General features: G+C 38.5%; 1 protein-coding gene across 1 annotated transcript in view; it reads left to right on the forward strand.

Moving 5' to 3' along the window:
- SRFBP1 (serum response factor binding protein 1) overlaps nucleotides 1-12411 on the forward strand; it is a 113851-nt gene that overhangs the window by 71059 nt on the left and 30381 nt on the right. The window contains exon 4 of the mRNA XM_088475087.1: nucleotides 5198-5269. Within this exon, the coding sequence (XP_088331213.1) occupies nucleotides 5198-5269 (72 nt within the window). The remainder of the gene's footprint in view (nucleotides 1-5197; nucleotides 5270-12411) is intronic.

The following is a 12411-nucleotide window of genomic DNA, read 5'->3' on the forward strand; positions in this document are numbered from 1 at the left end:
CATCTCCAATGTGATCCTGGGCACACTCTGCTTCTGGCAGGATTTCATTTATGATCATCCTTGATATCAAGACTGAAATGTTGTTATACAGGACATTTTCTATATCCATTATTGTTGCTCCTAAAGCACAGATCATGGTGACTATAAGCATCTGCTTTATGAAGGAAGGTCAGGGACATCCTTCGGTCCTGTAACTGCCCCAATCTTTCCAAGTACTGAATCATGAATCACCTCTTTAAACAAGGACATTTTGATAAAGGAAATCACCCAAGCAAGCATTTAAAATATTCTTCAGCCCACGGCTGAGGTGGCCTTACAGCTTTATTATACAAGAAAATCACTGGACCCCTGATGCCTATGTTCAAGTCCTTTTTAATACAGTACTTAAAGAGGAAAAAGTGAAAAAAAGATAACACCTTGGCAGATATCTTTGTCACCCCCAAAGAGGGACAGGACCCTTCCATATGCGCCAGTTATAGGCCCATATATGTTTTGAATGTGAATTTTTTTAAGTTTTCATTAAGTACCAAACAACCAGATTAGCTGCAAGTATGCCAGCATTGGTCTATCTTCACCTAGTAGAATTTATCCCATGCAACCAAGAGGCAGAAAATACCAGGTAAGCGATAGACTTTATATACACTGCTGACAAACGTGACCCCTGCCCTGATGCCCTGAGGCCTCCAATAGGGTTTCCATTTATGCTAGGCATCTTGAAACCTATGGCACAAAATTGATAGATACAAAAGTGCTTTGTGATTGATTCAGACTCTGCAATAAAGCATACGGCCATGAAATCTTATTTAAATATATATCAATTTAATATATATACTGAGCTTCAGGCTGGTGTTCTATTTAGAGATCTATATTATAATCGGTGGAGCAAGTCACCACCACCTTTAGGAGATCCTGTATCATGCTGCCGGTGTGCCGCCAAGTATCTCTGACCCACTAGCCACATGTTTAGATTGACTTGAATTTAATAGTTTGTCATTATGCAAAATTAGACATTTTGACAATGAAATACATTTCCTGAAACTCCCACAGCTTGAATACAAGCACAGTTACAGACATCACAGTAGACCTATATACACTTGTTTAGATTCGTTTCTAACAATAATTGATGGAAAAACAAAACAGTTTTTATCCTTTATGTTTGTGATTTAATACATCTGAACCATCTTTTAAAAGAACATGAAGAGAAAACATGGTGGCTTGGGCTGTAATACTTTTTTTTTATGTTTACCATTTTGAAATCCTGAGAAATCTAGAAGTCGTCTACAAGGATTTTGTGATACATTTCTTAAATTTATTTCTGATGTAGTCCCCTGAGATCCTTCTAGAATTCACAGCACTCCAGGACTGCTGCAATCTTCCAAGAACTTGCTTCTACCAGTTCCTACAACTCTGTCATATTACACTTTGATCCCGGAACGGAGAACACTATGACAGCCCACCACTCTGAAATCCCTATGCTGTACAAAGGTATAATCAAGACGTGTAAGACCCACATGAGCTAAAATGTGGGTAGGACATAGGAAAGACCTTGGAGACAGAGGGTCTAAACTCACCAAGAGCTTTATTTGCATCAGAAAATAAGAAAATATCTTACGTTTTTTTTCCATTATTCAGTATTTAGTTACCACTCGCCTCCTTGCTACCTATACTGATTCTGTTAGTCTTTTGGCATAATTGGGCAGCAGAGATTACTGTGGCCAACAAATGGAGGCACTGTTTTAAGATGGTTTTTTTTTTTCCTGTGACAGCCACACAATTAGCTTGATTATTGGGTGTGTTACCCCTTCTGGTACATTTTACTGTCTTCTACACCACAACCTCCAGGAGATACACTGAAACAATTGGCATCTGTAATTCAACATATCCTAAATCCCACAAAATGCTCCATAGCAGGTAATTGGAAACTGACCAAAGCCCTCATCATCACAAGTATCTTGACTCAACAGTCAAATACATTCAGGACGCATATGACTTTCCCACTCTGGGATTCCTACTAACATGTTCCCCTAACTTCTAGTTTGAAGGGTCAGTTACCCGCCCTTTGTTTCTCTTATTAACCTTCTTACTTTTTCTTAACCTTCCCTTCAGAGTTGGTGCCCCCATGTCATTTGACATCTCAATTTTCATTGTATGACCATGTATACATTTTCTTTTCTGTCATTTTATATTAAGTTCTATAACGTTAATTAGGTTATTTTTCACTTGTTTCTTTGGCAATGTTTGTTACAGTACAATGCTGTGTTCATCCTGTGTATTGCGCTCTCCCTTTAATAAAAAAAGGTCCAGTTATTTTTATTATTATTTTTTTTTATAGCACTGTCTTTGTCATTCAAGCTTAGCCACTGCTAGCCTGCTTCCTAGTCCTTTCTTTGTAGATAACACTTCAAGGGTCACATGTGCAAATATTTCATTCTAAAATAATAAAAAAGTATCCAAATAAAGATGCACCGCATGTCCTTAGAATTGATCCCACTGGTACCTTCCAGATTTACTCACAAGACACTCAAATCCCACCATGTCTCAACTAACCATTTAGACCTTCACAATATCCACTAATTAAATACACAACCCATATACCCTTTAGAACCTGATTTAACCAAGAACACCTCTTATACTTCTTGCCCATAAAACATACCTTATATCTCATATTCTACACACAACACATCTCAAACCACCATTTTGCCCCTCACTGGGTGTACCAGTGACCAATGACTGTTAATCTAATGTCTAAAAATTCCATACCTAGCTTTAGTGAAGTAAGCATTCATTACACAGCTCTTTCCCACACAGGGAGCAGGAAAACCTCAAGGTGCAAGCTGGAAATACCTTTTCTCTGGTAAAATAACTAGAGATGAGTGGCGTGGTTCTTGTTCGGCTTTCCTGGCAGGTTCAGAACAGAGTCACTCATTTGTAGTAATAACTACACTAAGCCATAAATGGAATATAATTGGTGAAATTATAGATTAATAAAAGTTATAAATACTAGTTTACCAAAATCTGATTACAATACACAGTACCAGGCAGTCACTGCAAAGGCAAATTAAATCCTGAAATAGATTAAAAGGGAAGTAAAGTCATGATGCCTGCATAGTGCTACCATTATATACTTCACTAGTTCGACAGCATCTTGAATATGAGGTATTGGTTTGGTCACCTCACTGTAAGAAGGACATAGTACATCTCGAGCAGGTTCAGAGGAGTACAGTCTGTTAAAAATAAAAAAGGGGGGAGAATAAGCAGGCTTAACTATAAAGACTGAATAGACAAAGTAGTTTTGTTTTGGGGAATTAGGCACCTTCCAGATGAAATAATTAACATGTTAAATATGCTGAAGATGGATACAAAAACTTGTCTAACAAGCCTTTTATACCATAGTCCATAGAGAGGACAAATTTTTTTGGCCCCCCAATAGATCTATTAAATTGTTGCTCCGATTGGGCGCAAGTTCTGTGGGAGCCAGATTTCTGCTTGCACCATCCTGAGGTGGCTAGCAGAAATTCGCAAAAAGTCAGCTGTTGTGGTGCCCAAACTGCTGTTTGGGTACGCTACACAGTACTTTAGACTGGTTTAGCCACTTTACACGGCTAAACCCGGTGCATTTGGGGCGTGATAACCACGGCACTTGTGCTCTATAAGAGCACCATTTGAATAGCTTTGTTGGGCATCCATAACGAATGGGTGCAAAAAAAAAAACAATTTAATTACCCCCAAAGTGTCATTAATTGCAAATGGAAGAAAAATATTTTCAGTATGAGACTAGGGAGTGGTCCTTTACTGTAAGGCTTGGTGGTAAAGTTGTGGAATTCCTTTCCACATGAGGTGGTAATGGGAAGTTCACCAGCCAAATTAAAACAATGGATGTATTACCTTTCCTACTAATATCAATCTTAATTAAAATTGGTATCTTTATAAAAACCAGAGGTGGTCATGGAATTTCCTCAGATTGCCATTTTTGGGGGCTAAAGAAGAATATTTTCCACACTGTGAAGATAAATTGACTTTACTTTGTTTTTTTTCCCAATGGATCAACACAGTTAAAATGTATGGAAGATTGATGTTTGTGCCTTTTTTCCACCCTTACCAAGTACTGTAAGCAATTGTATAGGCTTTTCTGAGTAAGATTTAGCTCTAGTTACAAATTTAACTTTTGTTTTAATGGAAGCTACACAGTTTTGACACTTGGGTGTATAAAAGATTCATAAAGAATGCAGACCATGAAGTAATTGACTGTAAGTTCCTTGACAGGTATTTTGGAATACTTCTTTCCCAACACTGTAACATAGTTCTACCAAATGTTCCATCACCCACATTTTTTGAAATGCATGCTTTCAGGGTTCTCAACCCATTCTCACTCTGGCCCTGATTCAGAGCCGGACGCTCTGACAGAGTGCTTGCTCTGAATCAGGGTATCCTTTTTTTTTTTTTTTATGGAGCGGCCTCCTGGCCGCTCGCATTGCTGTGGGTTGCCACCCACAGCTAATGCGAGCGGCAAGGATGATGGCCGCGATGGTCAAGACCATCGTGACCATCTGGCTTGCGACGAGACCCTTGTGGTAGGGTCTCGTGGCTGCAAGCCCCAGAGAGCTTTCGGCTCAAACAGAGCCGAAAGCTCTCCCACTGACATCACTTGTGATGTCAGTGGGGCCGCCCCCAAACGGTAGGCGTTCTCATGGGAATGCCTCCGTCGGGGCAGCCACCCCCCCGGCCCGCCCACCAAAGGGGGCGTGCTGTCACTCAACATCGACAGCATGCCCCCTTTGGTGCGAGACCCAGAGCGACGGATTGCCCGTCGCTATCCGGGTCTCGCACATGCGCACGACGGAGCTGGCTCCGTCGTGCGCATGCGCACTGGCCCACCATCGACCCGGTTGTGAGCGCACAGCGCTTGCGACCGGATCTGAATCAGGCCCTCTGTCCCGTCCATTTCACTAGAAAGTGGGCAGGATGTGAGAGGATTATCTACTTTCAATGAGTCCATGGGAAAAATTTCTGTAGTCTCCCGGACATTTCAGTAGGGAATGGGAATAGAAGAGTTGCTTGATCTCTCCCTTACTGTAGAGTAATTGTACAAAAGTACTCTTACATATTGTAAAACAGGTGCTGAACTGCACATATGTTAATCTTATACTTCAAGTTTATCGAACTTAAAATATGTTAGTCACTTATTTTCTATCAACAGGCACTGAAACCAGATGATGTGACGAAAACTGCTTTACGAAAAGAAATTAACTTTGATAAAGTGTTTAACAAGGTAATCTTTTCTTATTTGTTGTTTTGTTTCTCTTTTATTTAACATTCCAAGACGAATATTTTTCATTCATAAAATAGCCCTGGGAGGTTTCACGTTGATGCTAAAATATGCCATTATTATATAATTTTAAGTAAGGGTTAATAAATCTACATGCATTGATATAAAACTGAGCTATAACCCCCAAAGTTCCTAATTGAGGCACAATTAGTGTGTGGTTTTTTTTTTTTAAACATTTAAAATCAATGTTTCACTGATGGCTTGTGTTTGAATTGCCTACAATAATCTGTTTTCCTTATGGAAATTCTTCATCATGTAATCCTTTTCCCTTATCACCTTCCCTTTATCATTATCCTTCTCTTTTCCCTTTTTTTCTCATTACTCTATTACCATGCATCCTAAAATATTCAGCCTATATACCCATCTTCTCTTGTCTTACCACAAGCCTACTTATAAAGATGTGAATGTGATAATATATTATTACTGTTCTCTAGTCAAACATCATCCCTATTATTTTTGCCTCAACCCTAAGTCTATATAATTATTATCTCTGTTATAGAACATTAAAATTTATCTTCTCCTCTTTTATGTCCCTATATTATCATCGTTCTTGCCTCATTCCTATAATATTATCCTGCCTTCTCCATGTCCAGTTTATTCTCCTTATGATCTCATTCATCTTCTCATCCACATCCCAAATACAGCAAAAATCCTTATTTTGATTTTAACAACAAATATACACTATAATTACTTCAGAAGGAAGTTTTTTCCACAGCTGTTCTGACTTGCAAATTATACACGTATCTGAGGTATATGTTTTGTGATTAATTTTGTTAAATGCCTTCTTAGATGGCGGCTATTTTACATTCCTGAGCACAACTAACAGCATAACCTTAAATATACTTTGCATTGTTACATGTTGGAACAAGCTGCAAGAGACATGCTGAAGGATAGCCACGTAGATGGTCTATGTAAAGACTGTAATTTATGGCCATTTGGCCACTGGTCAGTTAACTTTTGCTGACTGGCCTGGAGAACAGTAAGAAGCTGAAATAGTCATTTAATATACTTTGCGAATATTCATTTGAAATTTGAAATACTGTACAGCACATACAGTGTAATTTAGATGGATACACATTACTTGACATTGTTTTTTTAAAACTTACTTCCTTTTTAAAGCTCATGTCAGCGTATTATTTTTTTAGTCATGTTACATGTTAGGATATTCTTTTTGTCATTGTATAATTAAGGGAAATATTTAAAAAAAAATACAACATAATACTAAAAAACATAAAATATATTTCATGGCAGGACTTTTTGCATAATGAAGGACGCCTAACTTAAAATAATTAAATCACAATGAAAACCAAAACATCTGCTGCATATTAGTGTATTCCTCTCCAAAGGAAGGAATATTTCTGATTTCAGACCTCATGGCAGCCGTGACCTATGAGCTAAACCCCGGTCAGCGGAGTAGAGAGAGGAAAATGTTGAGCCTCCGCTGCAGGCCTAAAGCATGGCGGTCCTTACACTGCTTCAGGCAAACATAATGGAGCACATATTTACACCATTCTGCTGTATAAATCTCTGAATGTAATATGCAGTAATTTGGAGAGTGAAAGCCCAAACTGCTTGGAAATAGACATTATTCTGAGTCTGACGCAGCGGAATCCATGTTTATGTCTTTTGCCAGCCGCAGAATTGCAACTTTATGCTAATACTGTTGCAATCTCTTCCTTGGTGTACATCTGAGTATATGAATGAGACCGAGACACCCACTTCGAGAGACTGCAATCTTGCTTGGTGCGTCTTTAAACACCACCATCCGTTACACCATGGAAACTTGCACCAGCCCTATGCTGCAGAATCTGTCTCAGTATGGCCTCCAATGGGAGCAATTAGGCATCTATGTACGCAAACACTTCAGTGACACTCCCATAACAAACCCATAAGACTGACTATCTCCGCGCATCTGAATAACCACCGCCCCGGGAACAGCCAATACATTTTTAATACTCTTCTCCGTGCGTACGTCTGAAATCGCAGCTTCAACTCTGTACATACACAATCGGGGCCCATGCGCATTGCAACTTAGATGCATGTGGAGTAAAAAAAAAAAAATCTCACAACTATGTCCAACATCGACTCAGAGACCGGCACACAGCTCTGATTGTCTGCAGGCTATTAACTAGCTGGACTGCCTGAATTTAGCTCATTGCGTGGCTGGGGCTCTTCGGAGCAGGTTGTGATTTGTTTTTTTTAATCCAATTGGACTACATCGGATCAAGCCAAGAATGAGGAAACCGATACAGAATTTGTTTTCTGTCTGGTGGCAATTTGTTTATTTAAATTAGAAATGGAGCATTACTTTTAATATTTTCATTATGTGAATACGGCAGCACGCTATTTATAAGGGAGAAATAGGAATTATTTATTTTAGCAGAAGACACTAATTTATTATAAAATGTTATTATGGCACCAAATAATATTGTTAATTTAAAAGGCACAATTTTCTATTTAATTACCTTGGTAGTAATTGCAATTTTCTATTTAATTACCTTGGTAGAAGTACCCAGTACTATTCTGTATTGGGACTGTTACCTCCAGGTAATGGGGGGGGGAGCTGTTCATACACCGTCTCACTAGAGGGCCAGCAGGTTTTTTTTGTTTGTTCTATACCTCAACATGACCAGATACTGTAGCTAGCCAAATGTTTTTAATGCAATGACAATTTGTATACAGAAAATGGTGATTAACCCTTCAACTTTCTGGTAATTCTTCTCCAAATTAACTACTCTTACATAAGTAGTTTTACAACTCGCCAATTATATACCCCCTTGTCTTTTTGTTGCTTCTAGACTTGAGCATGGTAGAGCTGGGGAATGTTCTGTTAAGGCAAACTTGCTTAGCAAGTATCTTGGAAATTTTAAAAGCCAGCACAACTGCACAGAGCATCACCCGTGCAACTAATGTAATAAGGACAGGTTAGCACATGAGAGCAACTGGACACGTGTTGGCTTGTTACATTGCTTGGTACACCTGCAGCCTGCAATATGGGTCCAGAGTAGTTGTTCTATAGAAGCACCTACTAAGTGGTGTTTTTGTTTAGTTATCAGGGTTTTTTTTATTCCCTCCCCCCCCTTCCCACTGTCTCCGTACTTAGTACTTTTACTGCGCCTGTAGAATGAGAGCGAACTAGAAGGCATATTACTGTATTTGGAGAGGGGCCCTAGACTGCACACCCTGAATATATATATATATATATATATATATATATATATAAATCACAAATTATATAATGGGAGGTGCTGCCTATGGAGACTATTGTTGTGAACACAAAAACAAGAATAACTGATGCAAAACTCCAACATTACTCATTATATATAGTAATACATATTGCAATAGAATTTAGCAAATAATAAAATAGAGGTTTTGGCATAATCATGACCATGGTTATGGGCCTACCCACCGCGCCCAGGTTACCTCTGAGGGTAGGTCCCTAACATACTGGGGTTGAAATCCAGAGCGCAGGATACCCCCAAATTAGCCCAGCTGAGCCACCCCAGGGCATCACTCTAAGGAGGAAAGGTGAAGTGTAAAAAACAGTGTTGGATAGATAAGAGCAGCTGCTGCATATAGCAAGGTGTAAATAATACATATATATTAAACAAACAATAGAGGTGCTAAAAGTGTAAGAAAGGAAAATTGTGTTTATAATGCGATGCCCTGAAGCAGCCCAACCAAAGCAATCCAGGGGACCCACACCTCAAAAAATCAACCCATGGCTGCACTACAGTATATAAATATTTGTAGGACTTACCTAGATTGTGCCTTTTACTAAACTGCAGTCAAAATGCCAGATTCCTGTATATTACTGTATTTGTAAGAATTGTGATAAATTACCTAATGATTACAAAGAATTGAACTAGCGCTGACCATTCACTAGACCAACTTTCATCAAACTATCCAACTTGTCTGTCCAACTAAATGGGTGAGCCACCTAACCAACTTTTTCACCAGACCATCTCACCAGCCACCTTTTTTCAGCAGACCACCCAACTTCTCTCCCAACGTGTGATTTCCTGAAAGTAGGCATACAGTTTCTGCCTACTTCTGCATGTTTTAAATAAATAAATATTTATGTGTTAAAAAATGTATGTTTGTATGTGTGTTCATTGTTTCCCCCCTGATATTCCCCAAAGGCCTACTGACTTTACACATACACAAACTAAAATAATGTGCATTGGCAAAAACCAACACGCTTACTGATTTGTCTCTGTTGGGATTTGTGTGTACAGCTTGCTCTATTCGCTTCTGATACTGGAGACCAGGAAGGGGGGCCTTTTTGATGGGTGCTGCGCCCTGCATTCTCTCATACCTCAGCAGGTTCCAAGCAAAATATCACAATAAATAGCCCGTTTTCACGACGGTGCCAACGAAATCACATAGGTCCGTGAACTTCTCATGTGTTTTCATACGGATTCTGATAATTTTTTTGCACAACACAAATGGGCTCAAATTGAATTGTGCTCTAAAAAAAAATTATATAGTGATAGAATGAAGAAAAATGCGAAAAACTTCCATTGTTCGCATGCAAAAAATGATCAGGGCTAATTGAATTTCCCCCATAGGGACAGAAGCCACGTTTTTGCAAAAAGCATTCACTGTGCATATCGTGCAATCCTATTGGCGAAGTTTTCGCATGTGCGAAAATGCTGTAGACAAAAACTGGCGAAAAGTTTTCACCATCTCAGAGCAGGTGAAAAATTAGCAAAATCCCTATTTTTGGCTAAAAATGTGGGGACTTGGTCAGAACCCCTTGGACACTCCCTCCATTGACTAATTTGGCAACAATTAATTTTTAATTAGCTTAATTTGGCCAATAATGTAATGACAATTTTGGAGGGAAAAAAATAAAAGTAGTCAAGATGGATTTAAAGTACTGGGTCAGGTACTTAGGGGAACTGATGGATGGGACAGGTGTTTTTAGGATTGCATGTGCCTCAGGTATATTTTTATATACTAGCACCCATTTTAATGAACCCCCAATTTAACTACAGCAATTATTGTCTCCAAAAAAGTTTTTTTTTTATAATTTTTCAACACTATCATATAGCAGCCATTTGACACAATTTAAGAACTGATTTCCTCAAAATGTCCTGTACTTTATGCTGGTTCCGCCATGCATAGTTTTCACACGTATGCATTTTTGCGTCTTTTGTAATAAAATAGGGCAAAAAACGGGAGCGCGCATAGCCAAAACACATGAATAATGCAAAAACTTCTCCGCCGTTAAGTTTTCAATTTATTGCGGCTAATTGAATCCGGCCCATAGTATCCAAAGGAATGTATCTACTGCAACCATGGCCTCTACCTTTTTGGCTGGAAAACTTTTGCACCCAAATCCAGCTCTTTTTTAATTGTACGGGTTCCGACCTGTCATTTTTGTAGACTAATGGTATTTTGAATAAATGCATTGAAATATTGGTACAAATAAAAATAGTTCTGGAAACATACTGTAAGGTATGCAATATATGTTATATTATTGTGCAAATCCAAGTAGATCAAGGCACCAGATGCTAGCATACCTCACATATTACACAATCTTTAGGAATGTTTGCAGAAAGGTCTTGTGCTGAGCACATTGAAGGTACAGGTATGAGCACTAAGTGTATTATTGAATAAATTAGATTATTTACAGATGTCCTAGTCAAGATATTCTTTCAAACAAAAATATTTCAATCTTAGAACACTTTTGTGGCACTGTGGGATCTCAAACTTCTTTTGAAAATACACTAAAATCTTTACCACCACTACATAAAGTATCGTTCTTGGCTCACATTCAAATTGATATTCTTGCTATCAATCACATCTTGCTGAAGGGTGGGAAACTTCCAGGCTTTATGTTACAAGGAACCATTTCTGAATACAGGTTGAGTCTCCTGTCTCCCATATCCAAAATGCTTGGGACCAGGGGTATTTTGGATATCAGAATATTCCGTATTTTGGAATATGTGCATACCATAATGAGAGAACTTGGGAATGGGATCCAAATTTAAACATAGAATGCATTTGTTTTATCTACACCTTATACACACAGCCTGCAGGTAATTTTATACAATATTTTTGTGGCTCAAACAAAGTTTGTGTACATACATGAAATTAATTTATGTTTCATATACACCTTAAACACAGCTTGAAGGTCATTTTACACAATATTTTAAAAATTGTGTACCTTAAACAAAGTTTGTGTACATTGAACCATCAAAAAGCAAAGGTCTCACTATCTCAGTCATGCTAAAAAAAAAAGTTTCCTATTTGTATGTGGAAGACCTACACTGGTGGCCAAAATTGCGGACACATTTTGAAATTTGAATGTTCTTCAAGTTTGAATGCTTATAAAAACTGTTTCACTTCACGCAGTGCAATGATTCATATATCAAATGAAAGGAAATGTACAATTGAATTCAACACAATAAACAGAGGTCAAATATTTGCATAACAAGGGAAGTTATGCTACTTTCAGTCAGACAAAGAAGCACAGATGCGTTAGATTCAAGAAGCGGATTGTAGTAACAGCTACTACCAGCCAATCGGAATCGTCGTTCTGAGGACCAATCAGCTGTCGTCTATGAGCAGATGCAAGGTCATGTTCAATGGTGGGAAAGGTCAGTTTGGCTGTTTCATTTTGCATAATAAAGTTGGTTACTGAAGTGCAATTATTGTTGGATGTTTGTGTGTATTGTTTAGTGCTAACGACGGTGTAAAAAATAAATACAACAATGTCATCCAGGCAATGTGGTGCCTGTTCACACAGGAAGAGATCCAGGATTGTGGTGTTACGTGAAAATGGTCTTTTGTATGCGAGAGAAGTTGGTGGGAATGTGACAACATCAGGAGTACGAAAGTTTTGTTTATGCTATCAGGAAACACAATCTATACAAAACAAAGAAGGAAATGGTCGGAAAAAGTGCTCAACAGCTGTTGATGGTAGGAGAATAAAACAAATTTGCATCAGGGACAGATGGATGTCATCTGCGGCCATTAGCAGTGACCCGATGGCAACTAGTGTTTTTGTCAGTGCAAAAACGGTACGGAGAGGACTAACGGAGGTTGGCCTAAAAGGTAGGATCCCCCCGAAAAAA

Source organism: Taudactylus pleione, unplaced genomic scaffold (assembly GCF_031769625.1).
Source record: "Taudactylus pleione unplaced genomic scaffold, aTauple2 ptg000162l, whole genome shotgun sequence".
NCBI classification, from domain to species: Eukaryota; Metazoa; Chordata; class Amphibia; order Anura; family Myobatrachidae; genus Taudactylus; species Taudactylus pleione.